This window comes from Carcharodon carcharias, chromosome 8, assembly GCF_017639515.1.
Source record: "Carcharodon carcharias isolate sCarCar2 chromosome 8, sCarCar2.pri, whole genome shotgun sequence".
NCBI classification, from domain to species: domain Eukaryota; kingdom Metazoa; phylum Chordata; class Chondrichthyes; order Lamniformes; family Lamnidae; genus Carcharodon; species Carcharodon carcharias.
The window spans coordinates 35,756,607-35,771,813 of NC_054474.1; the positions used below are offsets into that span (position 1 = coordinate 35,756,607).

At 44.3% G+C, this 15,207-nt stretch overlaps 1 protein-coding gene across 2 annotated transcripts in view; it reads left to right on the forward strand.

The window, feature by feature from the left end:
• The first annotated feature begins 1,260 nt into the window (after nucleotides 1-1,260).
• The window catches only part of LOC121281040 (solute carrier family 22 member 5-like), a 159,042-nt gene continuing 145,095 nt past the window's right edge, over nucleotides 1,261-15,207 (forward strand). For both annotated transcript variants that reach the window (XM_041193631.1, XM_041193632.1), the window contains exon 1: nucleotides 1,261-1,713. In XM_041193631.1, coding sequence (XP_041049565.1) covers nucleotides 1,324-1,713 — 390 coding nt within the window. In that variant the 5' untranslated portion in view covers nucleotides 1,261-1,323. The remainder of the gene's footprint in view (nucleotides 1,714-15,207) is intronic.

Below are 15,207 nucleotides of genomic sequence, written 5' to 3' on the forward strand. Positions count from 1 at the left end.
AAGATGGTTGGGCCTAGGACACTATCTGAGGAACTCCTGCAGTGACGCCCTGGAGTTGAGATGACTGACCTCCAACAACCACAACCATCTTCCTTTGTACTAGGTATGACTCCAACCAGTGGAGAGTTTTCCCCCTGATTCCCACAGACTCCAGTTTTGCTAGGGCTCTTTGATGCCACACCTGGTCAAATGTGGCCTTGATGTCAAGGGCTGTTACTCTCACCTCACCATATGAGCTCTTTTGCCCATGTTTGAACAAAGGTTGTAATGTGGCCAGGAGCTGGTGGAACCCAAACTGGGCATCAGTGACCAGGATATTGCTAAACAAGTGCTGCTTGGTAGCACTGTTGACGACACCTTCCATTAATTTACTGATGATCGAGGGGAGATAGATGGGGCGGTAATTGGCTGGGTGGGATTTGTCCTGCTTTTTGTGTACAGGATATACCTGGGCAATTTTCCACATAGCTAGGTAGATGCCAGTGTTGTAGCTGTACTGGAACAGCTTGACTAGGGGCGCAACAAGTTCTGGAGCACAAGTCTTCAGTACTATTGCCAGAATATTGTCTGGGCCCATAGCCTTTTCAGTATCCAATGCCTTCAGCCATTTCTTGATATCACATAGAGTGAATCAAATTGGCTGAAGACTGGCATCTGTGATGCTGGGGACCTCCGGAGGAGGCCGAGATGGATCATCCACTCAGCACTTCTGGGTGAAGATTGTAACAAATGCTTCAGCCATATCTTTTGCACTGATGTGCTGGGCTCCTCCATCACTGAGGATGGGGATACTTGTGGAGCCTTTATTTATCCACCATCATTCATGATTGAATGTGGCAGGCATGCAGGGCTTAGATCTGATCCGTAGGTGCCCAAACCTTTCCTCCAATGATAACCAAGGAAAATAATTATAGCTCCTGTATTGTGGAATGACTATTCCACACTGACTACCTCAATACATTTTTAAAAATATTTTTCATTCCTTGTCAGTAGTCAGTATGTAAATGGGAATGATAATCTTTGTGATAATATCTGTTTTGTAGTTTTTTTTTAAAGTGATTCTCCTGGTAAAAGCACTGTATAAGAAGAATTTAACTGCAGACAAACAGCTTGTTGACAGAGAGAATGCCCTTTACGAGTACAGCGGGATTGGGAGGAGCTCTGGGCCGGGTTAAGATTGGGTTAGTATTTATAGGTGGAAGCGATTGAGATTTAAACAGAATTTGAAATAATTCAAGGCTATAGTTCCGGTCTGCCCTCCAACGGCCAGTTGCTGTAGTTTTACGGAAGAAATTCGCTACCAGTCCTCCCACTGTCACTAACATGCGGGATTACGATGAAATCACCGCTTTTCTCGGAGAATGGGGACCCTACCAGATGTTTGTCTTCTTTGTTTTGAGCCTCAGCATCTTTCCCAACGGTTTCTGCGGAATGTCTTTCGTCTTTGTCGGGGATGTTCCAGAGCATCGCTGCTCAATTCCCCGGAATCTCAATCTGAGTGAAGCGTGGTTGAATCGGACTATCCCTCTGGAACAAGAGAGAGGCAAACTCCAGTACAGCAAATGTAGACGGTACCGGCTGGATGTGATAGTGAATCTTTCGGAGACATTTCCCGAGCCAGATTCGTTCAACATGTCTGAGGTAGAACAGGAGCCCTGTCTGGATGGTTGGGAGTACAGTAAGGATCAGTACATCTCCACCATCGTCAGTGAGGTAAGTGCTGGAAGGAATACACACTGGCATCAGCCTGAGAATAGATGGTGAAGCTAAATTAAATATAGTTATATATTTTTTAAAATGAAAGGAACAGATGCAATTGAATCCAAACATGACGAAGCACCTGCAATTCTTCATCCTACATATATCTTAATGCTTAACTTTGGTGTCTTTTGTTTCCTGAGCATTAGATATTTGAACTTTAACTTGACTCTAACATTGTTCGCCTCTGAAATTAACCTTGCTCCTCCTCCAGTCCGAAATCATTTGTGTAATTTACTACAATTAATGTTTTCTAATCCTAACTTCAGTTGGAACTTCAGCTTCACAGTCAGAGATTCTACAACCCCAAATTCAGGACAGGGTGAAAGTACAGTTTAAATGTCCCAATTATTACCATCAGTAGCGAATAAGAAATTGGAGCAGGAATAGGCCATTCAGCCCCTCAAGCACACCCCATCAGTCCGTAAGTGAATCATGGCTTTACTGAACGTGACTTAACTCTACTTTTCTACCTCCCATAACCCTTGACTCCCTTGTCAATCAAAAATCTAACTCGGCCTTGGACATTGCCATGATCAGGTGGCAAAGGGTGAACTGGCTCCCCTTTATTCACCCTCCTCATTGGTCACAATAAAGTTTTACATTTCTTTTTCACAAGGATATGCCTTTTCTAATTCAGAATGTATTAAACTATTTAAGCTGTGAGCAATAAGGAGCCAATCAAACAAGGTTTTCTTGAGTCAAAGAAAGAAGCAAATTTACTAACTACTAAACCCAAGCAAAGTAATAAAACCATCAAGTCAAGCATTCAGTCCTTATGCCATCAATAGGACATACACACACATATACACAAATGCGCGCACACGCATACACACACACATGTGCACACACACACATACACACAAGTATTAGAAATAAGGGAGCTAGATTCTAATTTAAAAAGGTAAAATAATATGCAGTTAAGTGTCCTTTGATTGTCCTTGAGGCGTAGATTTTAAATAGTGTGGCTAATTTGGGTTAGTTGGTAGTTGGATGAGGTCAGATGTAGATGATGTTGCAATTATTACAAGATCTCGGTTCACTGGTAGGTTTCTGGCAGAGTTGAACTGAGCAACACACTTATTCCAAGAGAGAGAACAGCCTCCAGCCTATTTCTTCTGCTGAAGACTTCCTTGACACTGCCCGTGTCACTTGCAATCTCTCTCAAGGCTTGTCTTGAAATACTTCACCTATTGTGTATTTCCAAGAAGTTTTGGATGTGTCTGTCTGTGGCAGACACTGTTTCAATATCCAGTACTTTCCTTTTTTAACATCTCTTTCTTAAGCAGTTGCAAGTTTTGATGGGTGTCTTGATTATAGGAAATGTCTCTTTCTTCACACTCCCCTGATGGTAATTTATTTGTTTCTCACCTTTGCCTTGGAATGTAGCCTTGCAGTTTTAAGCAGTTTTCTCTGTCTCAGTTCAAATTGCAAAATTCCTTGTCAGTTGAAAGTTGAAAAATCATGTTTTCAAAAAATAAAGGGGCATTGCCTTGTGACAACATATTCAATGATCCAGTTTCCACAGCTCACTGGGGAAGAGAATTCCAAACACTAATGACCCTCCACCTTAAATGAGTGATTCCTTATTTTGAATGTATGTGATGAGCTGCCAAGGGAAGCATGGGGTCAGTGAAATCTGGCCAATAGTACTGCAAGTGCTGGAGGACCTCAACCACTGGCAGTGCAATCTTCCTGATTGTGAGGCTGGAGGTACTGTTGAAGGAGGTGGCACAGTTCCTTCCATGCACTTTCATTGTGGCCTGTATGGCACCCATTGCTGGTAAGTGTGCTTGCATGGATGTGTGACACGTACCTCAAAAATTGACTGTATGCAGATGTGGCATCATACAGCCTGTCCCACTGATTTGGTGCAGCTTCTGCAAACTTGGGCAATACAGATTCAGTGAATGCCGTCTCCTAATCACTAATGCACAATGGACCTACCCATCTCCTCCCCACCTAGCACTTAAGGCCAGCCATCCAACATTTTTAGATGAGGTGCTTTTTGGCTTAGTTTGCTCTTGCAAAGATTGTGGAAGCACCTAGGAATTTTGGTGATTTGTTGGTTTTGAAAGGGAGTGTTGCTGCATCCTGACAAGGCGCACAGAAGTGTTTTGTAACTTGTTCACAGAAAGGCTGTAGTACATGATCGAGGCTGTAGTTGCAATCCCTCTTGGTCTGCAATACATTGGGAATATGGAATCGAAGCTGCAGAAAGGGAAAGCTGAGCACAGAAGGAGGAGGGGGGGGGGGAGGGGAGGGAGGAAGGCTCTGCACATAAGGCCCTACCCACCTCATGTCCTTAGAGAGCACTCCTCCTGTCTGCACCTCATCCTCTTGCCTGCTGTACCTACAGAACAGTGCCACCTCCTTCAACAGTACCTCCAGCCTCACAATCAGGAAGATTGCACTGCCAGTGGTTGTCTATGTCACTATCACTTCAACAGAAGGGGATTATTCCAGACAGAGGCAGGTGACATTGCCAACTTTTCCAAGTTTGCTCTCCATCACTACACCTGAGAGCAACTATCTCACTCGAAAAGAAAATGAGGAGCAGGCATGTGGCTTCGTCAGTGTAATGTGATTCTCTTTTTTTTTAAAAAAAATTGCTCGTGGGATGTGGGCATTGCTGGCTAGGCCTACATTTATGGCCCATCCCTAAATGTCCTTGAGAAGCTGTTGGTGATCTGCCTTCTTGAACTGCTGCAGTCCATGTGAAGTAGGTGCACCCAGAGTGCTGTTAGGGAGGGAGTTCCAGGATGTAGTGACAATGAAGGAATGGTGATAAACATCAAAATCAGGATGGTGTGAGACTTGGTGGGGACCTTGGAGCTGGTGGTGTTCTCATGCGCTTGCTGCCCTTGTTCTTTTTATGCAAGAGAGATTGTGAGTTTGGAAGGTATTGTCAAAGGGGCTTGGTGAGTTGTTGCAGTGCATCTGGTAAACAGTATACACTGCTGCCACTGTGCAACTGTGCATTGGTGGTGAAGAGAGTGAATATTCATTGTGGCAATTGGGGTGCCTATCATGTGGGCTGCTTTGCTCAGGATAATGTCAAGTTTCTTCATCGTGTTGGAGCTGCAATCATCTAGGTAAAATGCAAGTTTTTCATCACACTCCTGCCTGTGCCTTGTAAGTGGTGGAAAGGCTTTGGGGAGTCAGGAAGTGAGTTTCTTGTCACAGAATACCAAGCTTCTGATCTGTTTGGGCATCCACAGTATTTATGTGGTTGGCCCTTTGAGTTTCTGGTCAATGGTGACCACCAGCATGTTGATGGTTGAGGAGATTGTTTTTTAATTCATTCATTGGATGTGGGTATCACTGGCTAGGCCAGCAATTATTGCCCTACCCTAATTGCCCTTGAGAAGGTGTGGTGAGCTACCTTCTTGAATTGCTGCAATCCATGTAGTGATGTACAGCCATTTGCTGTTAGGGAGGGTGCTCCAGGATTTTGACCAGTGAAGGAATGGGGATATATTTCGAAGTCAGGATGGTGAGAGGCTTGGAGGGGAACATACAAACATATGAACATACAAAGTAGGAGCAGAAGTAGGCCATTTGGTCCCTCGAGCTTGCTCCACCATTCAATAAGATCGTGGCTGATCTGTTTGTGTTTTGAATTCCACATTTCCACCAATCCCTGATAACCTTTGATTCCTTTGCCTAACAAGAATTTATCTACTATTGCTTTTAAGATATTCAATGACCCTGTGTCCACTGCCTTCGGAGGGAGACAGTTCCAAAGTTGCACAACCCTCAGAGAGAAAAATATTCTTCTTATCTCTGTCCTAAAAGGGCAACCCCTAATTTTAAAACAGTGCCCCTAGTTCTAGACTCACTCAGCAGAGTAAACATCTTTTCCACATCCACTTTGTCAATGCCGTTCAGGATCTTATGGGTCGAATTTTGCCCTTGGTTGGCGGGCGGGTCCCACTGGCTCGGTGGTGGGCGGGCAGCCGAACTCCGCCGCCGAAACGGGGCCCGCCGCCATTTTGAGTGGGCGGGCCAATTAAGGCCCACCCAGCAGCCTGCCCGATATATTTGTTCATTTTGTCCACCATTTCCTACTTTTAACTCCCCATTCTCACTCTCTAGAGGACCAACACTCACTTTACTTAGTCTTTTCCTTCTTAAACACCTGTAGAAACTCTTGCTATCTGTTTTTACATTCCTAGCTCGCTTCCTCTCATACTCTCATTTCTTTTTCCTGATAAGCCTTTTAGTCATTCTCTGCTGTTCTTTATATTCTGAACAATCATCTGACCTGCCACTCATCTTTGCGCAGTTCTGTGCTTTCTCCTTAAGTTTGATGCTTTCCTTAACTTCTTTAGTTAACCACAGATGGTGGGTCCACCTCTTAGAATTTTTCTTTATAATAGGAATATACTTATTCTCAGCATTTTGAAATATCCCCTTAAATGTCTGCCACTGCTTCTCTTTTGATTTATCCTCTAAACTAGTCTCCCAGTTCACTTCAGCTAGCTCACCTTCATGCCCACATAGTTGCCCTTAATTAAATTTAAAATACTGATCTTAGATCCACTCTTCTCCCTTTCAAGCTGGATATAAAATTCAATCATATTGTGGTCGCTGCCATCTATGGGTGCCTTCACTCTGAGGTCATTAATTAATCCTGTCACAATACACAATACCAAGTCTAATATAACCTGATCTCTGGTTGGTTCCAGAACGTGCTGCTCTAAAAATCTCTCTTGAAAGCATTTTATGAACTCCTCATCCAGACTACTACTGCCAATCTGTTTTTTTTTCAGTTTATATGTACCTTAAAGCCATCCATGATTATTGCTGTCCTTTTATCACAAGCACCCAATATTTCTTCTGGTATCCTTTGTCCTACATTGTGGTTACTGTTAGGGGGTCTGTAGACAATTCTCACTAGTGGCTTCTTTCCCCTCCTATTCCCCATCTCTACCCAAACCAATTCTACATCCTGATCTCCTGAACCAAGGTCTTCTCTAACTATTGCACCAATGTCATCCTTGATAAACAGTGCTACCCCTCCACCTGGATGGGGAATAGGAGGGGAAAGAAGTCACTAGTGAGAGCTGTCTTTACCTAGCTTCCTATTCTTCTTGAATATCATATAACTCTCAATATTCAGGACTCAATCCTTGTCATTCTGCAGCCATGTCTCCGTAATGGCTATCAGATCATATTTATTTACTTCAATGTGCACTACAATTCATTTACTTAGTTATGAATGCTGCATGCATCCAGATACAGAGCCTTTAGTTTTGCCTTTTTGTTATCTTTATAACATCTAGTCTTGATTATTGGTGTATTCTTAGGTTTTATCTCTCTGTCCCTTCCTGCTATTCTACAACCCTCATTTTCTATATTACTATTATGGTTTCCTGCTTTCAGTCTACCCCTTGATGTGCCATATCTCCCAAGCTTGATCCATCACCACCCTCGCGCACCCCACCCCCCACCACCTCTTCGTTTAGTTTAAAGCCCTCTCTACTTCCCTAGTTTTGCAATTTGCAAGACACATATCCTAGCACAGTTCAGGTGGAGATCATCCCAGTGATACAGCTCCCATTTTCCCCAGTACTGGTGCCAGTGACCCACGAACCAGAATCCACTTCTCCGACACCAGCCTTTGAGCCACGTATTCATCGCTCTAATCTTCGTTGCCCAATGCCAATTTGCTGGTACCTAGCTTCTCATACTGACTATGCGGAACCTACTTCCTTGTCCTGGTATCTACATGGACCACAACGACTGGGTCCTCCCCCTCCCACTGCAAGTTCCTCTCCAGCCCTGAGCAGATGCCCCAAAACCAGGCACTGGGCAGGCAACACAGCCTTCTGGACTCTCGCCCTTTGCTGCATAGAACAGTGTCAAATCCCCTTACTATATTGGCCCCAGCTACCACTCCATTCCTGTTTGCTCCCCCTGTTTGAACAGCTTCCTGTATCGTGGTGTCATGGCCAAACCGCCCATCCACTTTGCAGACCTTGTTTTCATCCACGCAGGTTGTGAGCACTGCAAACCTGTTTGGCAATTGCAAAGTCTCAGGCTCCTGCCCCATTGTCTGTTCAATCCCATTATCTGCCTCACTGATGGTCACATCCCCCTGACCCTCCTGATGACCAAAGCAGACGACCCTATTCTAAGAGGTGTGACCATCTTCTGGAACAAAGTGTCCAGGTATTTCTCCCCCTCCGTTATGTTGCGCAGTGTCTGCAGTTCAGCTTTCAGATCAATAATCCTGATCCAGGATTCCTCTAGCTGCTTACACTCTCTGCAGAGGTGTTGGCAAAAAGAACCCATATTCCACAGCTGCAACATAACACCTGTCTTGCTATTATTATTTCGGTTATTTAGTTAACATAATTTAATTACTCACTTAATTAATCTAGAATAATTTCAACGTATGCCACACCTTTCCCCCGTGCACCGAATTCCCACATGAACCTAATTCGCTACTCACTCAGTCTCCATCTCACTCCGGCGTCGTTGCCTGTCTCCTCACGTGCCCCTTACTCTCAGGTGACAGTGTCCCCATGTGTCTGCTCCCTTTGTCCTTCTAGATGGTGGTGGTTGTGGGTTTGGAAGGTGCTATCTAAGGCGCCTTGGTGAATTCGTGCAGTGCATCTTGTAGATGGTACACACTGTGTGTCAGTGGTGGAGGGAGTGAATGTTTGTGGATGGGGTGCCAATCAAGTGGGCTGCTTTGTTCTGGATGGCGTCAAGTTTCTTGAGTGTTATTGGAGCTGCACTCATCCAGGCAAGTGGAGGGTATTCCATCACACTCAGTGATGATACTGCCCTTGAATGTCAAGGGAAAAAGATTCTCTCTCTTCTTGGAGACAGTCATTTGTCTGGTGTTTGCCCCTTATCAGCCCAAACCTAAACTTTGTTCAAGTCCTGCTGCATGAGGGCATGGACTAGCTCATTGACTGAACAGTTGGAAATGGAACTGTGAACACTAAGCAATCATCATAGAAAACTTGACCTTATAATGGAGGACATACCATTGATGAAGCAGCCGAAGATGGTTAGGCCTAGGACACTGTCCCGAGGAATTCCTACAGTGGTGTCCTGGGGCAAAGTTGATTGGCCTCAAACAACCACAGTCACCTTCCTTCATGCTAGCTGTGACTTCAAGCGTGCGGAGAGATTTGCCCTTGATTCTCATTGCCTTCAATTTTACTTGGGTTCAGGTACTGCTTGACATCGACTGCAGACACTGTTGCCTCACATGTTTTGTCTCGTCTATGTATGGACCAAGACTGTAATGAGATCTGGAAGTGAGTTGTGCTGGCAGAACTCAAACTGATCATTGATTAGCATATTATTGCTGAGTAAGTGCAGCTTGATAGCACTTTTGATGAAACCTTTCATTACTATGCTGTGATTGAGAGTAGACTGACTGGAGTGGGTGGGTCGGTGGGGGTGGTGGGAGTGTGGGGTTGTTGGCGGTCCGGTGGGGCTAAGGGGCTTGGCCAGATTGCATTTATCCTTTTTGTGGACAGGACATAGTACTTGTCAATGTTGTAGGTCCACTGAAGCAGCTTGGCTAAAGACACAGCTAGTTCTGGAGTACAGGAATGTTGTTGGGCCCATAATCTTTGTATTCAGTGCGTCCATCTGTTTCTTGATATTACATAGAGTAAATTGAATTAGCTGAAGATTTGCATCTGTTCTGTAAGGGTCCTTAGAAAGAGGCCAAGATGGATCATCTACTAAGCTCTTCTGGCTGAAGATATTGCAAACCTCAGCCTTGTCTTTTGCACTGTTGTGCTGGGCTCTGCCATCATTGAGGATCGGGATGGTCATGTGGCCTCTTCCTCCCATTATTTTTATCATGGTCTTCATGGCTGGATTTGGAGGGACTTCATTGCATCTAAGACATCAGCAGTGGCATACGTTACTGCCTGAGATGCCCTCAATAATGATAGACCCTGTTAGATTTCACCAGTCTACCTATCTGCCAGCCACATGCAAAAGCCACTTCTTCACATCCTCCCCTTAACCCCATACAAAACAGTCCTGGAAACAACCAAGCATCCCTTTCCACAGCTCCTCATTGCTTGGCATCACATTTTGCCTTACATTTCTTTACAAATGGAAAGGTCATTTGTCAAGCAGCAACCAAAATTGGGTAACATAGGGAAATGGTGGAAATAAATGCTATTTATGTGGTTCAACAACAGAACAGAACTGGACAATCTTTCATGGTGTAACTAACCCTTGTGTAGCCTCTACAGCTTCAGGAGAGGTAGAGCCAGAAAGTTCACACCTCCGTTCTGAATGCTGAGATGCTCTTAGCTGATGTCCTCTGGGATTAGGAGCCTTTCAGGGTGCGTGTGTCCAGATGAAGAGAACTTGGAATGTCCTGTGGCCTCCATTGCAGACTCTTCACTGCTATCACTTGGCTCCATCGTCTGCTCTTACTTACTTGTGATGTGTGAATCTCCAGGTGAAAACCAAACTATCTTCCTTCTGGGTTCCACTGAAATGTGAATATCTTTACTGGTGCATGGTCTTATGAGCCCTTTGATGTGCACCTTTAACATCAGTGAGCTCTTCTGAAGGGCCATTGTTGATCTCTTAGGGATGAAAAATGTCTGCTTTTTGGTGGAATTCCCACTTGTTGGGTACGGAATTGTGCCATTCGAAAAGTTTTTCTGACCTCCAGCTCTTCTTCTCCACAGTCCGTTGCTTCACTTCTCATGAACATCATTGAACACACGTTTGGTTCTGCTTGTACCTGATCCAGCCCATTGCCTCCGCTGATTGGCTGCACAACAACAACCATTGGCCAAGAGGGACACTGCAGTTTCCCCAGTCCTGTCTTTTCTACTTGCCCTTTGTGAGGAAAGATGAACTTGTTGGATGTTAATGGTGGATTTTGTGGTTGTAGAGACGGAGGACATGGTGTGCACTTTCTTCAGGTCTTGAGTACAAGGTAAACAAGGTAAAGCATCTGCCTCTGTGTTAAGTTTTGGTCAGAGAAATTGACCACTTTAAATATTGTCTAGTTCAGAAATTGCAACCATGGCCTTTGAAAAACTGTGGGGATGAAATACTGTGACTGTGCTAAGGCATCAAAAGGCCATGGCATGAAAATGAACTGGTGGAAACTAGGCTGGGGGGACATCACAATCCACCTGGACCCTGCCTTCACAGGTTCACATCTATTTTACAGCAGTGGGTAAACTGGTCAGTGATCACGATTTGCTGATTCTGCCCGCCATCCTGAGACTGAGCACAAAGGTCTATCATATCAGTCTTAGCATGTCAACCTCTGGGATCAGCCTCTGTACAAATGGGCAGTTAAACTTTTGGGTACTCTTAGTTCAGATGGCTCAGCTAGGTACTGCCTTTACCAGCCAAATCAACTGGGGAGGTTGAGTTGTGATGTTCTACAGTCCCCGAGCGTTGGATCATTATCCTGCACCACCCACCCCAATCCCCCCAGCTGGATGAATGAGCACAAAACCTTCCTTGCTTTTCATTTAATTCGGAAGCACCAAGAGCTGGGGAGTACAGTTGTTAAGCTGCTGGTAGGTAACAGTTTACACTGTTATCTGTTCAGTATTCTGTTCTTTTTAACGCTTAAACAATTTGAATTACAGATTGTGCAGCGACATTATTTTAATTGATTGCTGATGTTCAGAATCTGTGACAACCCATGTGAGGTGAAGTCAATTAAGCTGGCGATCAACCCCCATTGTGCATGACCATTTTTGTCCCATACTGAGCCCAATTGGTTGGATTTGAATAAAGACTTTCAACTCACATTGAACACAAAACTACTGAGCTGGAAAGGATCGTCAGCAATGACAGCGTTCCATGGCCCTGAGCCACGTGCTAGCCTGATATGACCGTCTGTTCATGTTGGCTGTTGACTGAAGGAGGCACAAACTTCTCTCATCACTCGGGTATTTCTGATCTTCGGTTTGGTTCATATTCTGCTCCTTTATAATGAGGTAATTGGAAAGTCAGCAACCCAGCCAGATCAGGTGACTGTTAAATTTAGATTCCAAAGTTGAGCCCAACTGCGTTCATCTCATGGTACTTTTACAATTTCTGGCGTGTCAGATGGTCAAAGGTTTGTCGGTCCAAAGATTCCTGTTTACAGTAGTTAATAGCTGAACAAATCCAGCAATTAAATAATTAGCAACTGCCGTAAGCATTCAGTGCTTTTTACCAGTAATTAGATCAATTACCCTTGCATGGAAGATGGTCTATACACTTATTTCCCTTGATTTTGTTGATTTCTCTTTTGACCTAAACTTGTTTTTAAAAAACTTTGTCCTTTACGCAATAACATGTACATGTGTCAAAATGCTGAGGTCATATTTGGTGATTTGATATAAATGCATTGATTTACAGTCCTGATGGTAATAGAAGGTAAACAAAGTGTTATGACCAAGTTAGGAGGGGTGAACTGACTCCTCCCTTTGTCCTAATTCTGGGCTGGATTTAACAGAGTTTGAATTTTAAAAAGGGAGGCAATGTTGCCAATTCAATATTTATATACTTAACTGTGTGAAGCTCAGTGTAAGAAATAAGGCAGTCAGGTTCCTTAAGTTAACAAGTAAAGAGTTAGCTATATTGCTAAAACTCATTTGGGTAAAGATGCAGAAATTATTAACAAAAAGTTTAAATCGTACAAATATATCCAACTACCCACTTATACTAAAACAACACACAGATGCATGCAAAAAAATCAATAAAAATTCTGCAAAGTATCAGATCTTAAAACTTGGCCAAGTAAAAATAATTTAAAAAAATCATGGGTTGTCTAGATGCTTGTTTACAGTAGAAGGGTCAATTTCCACAGCAGCTGCTGATACTTGGGTTTCTGACTGGAGCAGTCGTTCTGCAGTACTGGCTGGTGGATTTGCTTTTCTCTGGAAGACAATGGAGTTGATTCAGAATTCCCCTTTAAGAACTCTCAGATTGGAGCAATGAGGTTCTCTGGTGGGTTTTTAAATCACAAACAGCTCAGCTTCGATGAGGGAAGTTTCAGAGAAAGAGAGAAGGGGTAAGGCTATTTCCCCTTCTTTCCCGGTAGTAGCCTCTCTCTGACTGTTCAAATCCAATATCTGTTTATACCCAAGAGCTGGGTGACGTGACTTCTCTCTGGTTTTAATCTGCCTCTGAGAGTTCCGTAGACTCTATGGGTTTCTAGATTGGATTTTACGTGTCCCCACCAGGAGTGTTTTCGGCAGGGGGCACGTAAAATAGGGTGGGTGCCAGCCTTACCACCTTCCCATCCACCCCGAAGCTCAACCCCGTAATACAGGGTTCACCTGCCCGCTATATTAAAATAAATAACCAAAAGTCAATTGAGCTTGTTAATTGTAATTGGGCATATGCTGCCCACGCCAAAATACAGTTGGCGTGGGCAGTTGGGTGGGAGTGGGCAGGCTGTCTTTTTAAAAAACCTTTTAAAAGGTTGGGGAGGAAGGGGAAGTGCTATCTTTGGGAGTGTCTTTTGCACTTCCGGGGGCAGCCCCCCCTAAGATAGTACCCCCCAATTCATACCCGCCTGCACTCTAAAACACACCACCACAAATCTCCGTCCTCCTTCCTAAACTGCCCAAACCCTGCCCGCCCAAAACCCTGGAAGTACCTGGTTCCAGGATCCATGTGTATTCTTCTTGGTCCTGCTTGCAGTCTCAGCAGTGCCCATTAATGCACTCTTGGTGCTGTTGGGACTTCTGGACCTGCTGGCTAATCTGATTGGCTGGCATCCCAATGGTGGGACTTTCTCCCAGTGAGGGGCGGGGTAGGCTGGTGTCCAGCGAGTCAGCTCCATGCCGACTTTGCTTCCAGGTTGGGGGGTGGTGGTTGGCGGGGGAGCCAGCTGGCCTGCACCCCCCATAATATGCTGCCCTGTGTCTCCATAAAGCAGCTTGTGCCCTTCACAAATGCAACACCGGACCTGCTGTAGGCCAGTGTCCTCTGTTTAGAAAGAGTTCTTTCCAAAAATTTCAATACCAGTCCATCTGATGACATTATAAACTAACATTTATTGCAAATAATAAAATGTCCTATAATTGCATCCTTGTCACAAAAAAAAAATCAGACCTTTCTGTCTTCAGCCACTAATTTTCAGCCTTTTTTGTCTTTGGCCACTCTCATCCATGGCTTCCTGGACCACCTCTTTGGGGTGCTTGAATCTCCCTGTGGGAGATTAAAACTTGAGCTAAGGTTGGCATGTTTTAAGTGATCATAATGCACATGACAACATTTCACTTGCTCCTGACATCAAGTCAACATGATGAGTGTTGCATGCATGGAGTTGTCCACAATTTCATTCTGTCACTAGTTTGGGAAGGGTTCCCTTTCCAGCCCCACCGGCCCCTCACCACTGACCATCTCCGACAGCCAAGCATGCCGAGACTCCATTGATATCCAGTGCCATTGTACTTACCATCCTGTCCTGCTTAGGCAATTAAATCTCTTTCAGCACCACATCCTGCCGCTGGCCTTCTCCAGCCAAGCCTTCATGGTTTCACTGATAAGCTTCTTTCTCCCATCAATAGGCATCAATATTTCTCTTTGGACTCTTACAGCCCACAATATCACACCCAGGGAGCCATCGCTAAAACGAGGTGCAGATTTGGACTGCGAATTCCATTTGGTCATTTCCTTTAGACCTAATCCCAACTCCAGAACCCATCAAATTTCATGTATGGAATGGACTTGGATTTGATATTAACACATGCAAGTTGTCATTCGCCATTCAAGCTAGCTGGTTGAGAAATGCTGAAATGATAAGAGAATGCAGTGGCTGCGTTAAAAAGCCACCGACAGACATGGTCCACTTACTTCTGTGTTTCTCTTGCAATACCAGAATCTGCCTCTTCCGCTTCTGCCAGCCCTAACACGTGGGCAAGTTCATATCCAGTGCATAGTTTCATGGGTCCTGAAGGTGGTCATCCAACAGGATATTCTTCACATCTGGGCTGAGACAGTGATTTTTGGCCAGTATACTGTGGGCAGAGATCACAGGCAAGCTTGTCCTCACTCAGTGATAAATACACACTTGCCGGCAGCCTCATTGAAGGGCAGTCAGTAACCTGAATATCTACTCATTTATATCTTTAGCCTAGTTCAAAAAGAATGACTTCTTTCAGTTATTATCCTTTACGGGGATGTTGGTGTCTCTGGAAAGGCTGCATTTAATACCCAGCCCCAATTGACCTGGGAGATGGTGGGCTTTCTTGAACTTTTTGTTTCCAAAAATATACTTTATCATTAACATTTGTAAAAGTTCATTATTACCTGTTCAAATTTAACATTGCATGAAGTGCAATACTGCTCAATTTATTTCAATACAATGTGTGGCACTTTGAGGTCCTTACTACACTTGTAATTACAGATTATATTTACAAAATATAGTTCATGTCAAATATACAGGCCAGGGAGCCTTACAAGGGGTCTGGCCCCTCAGTGTAC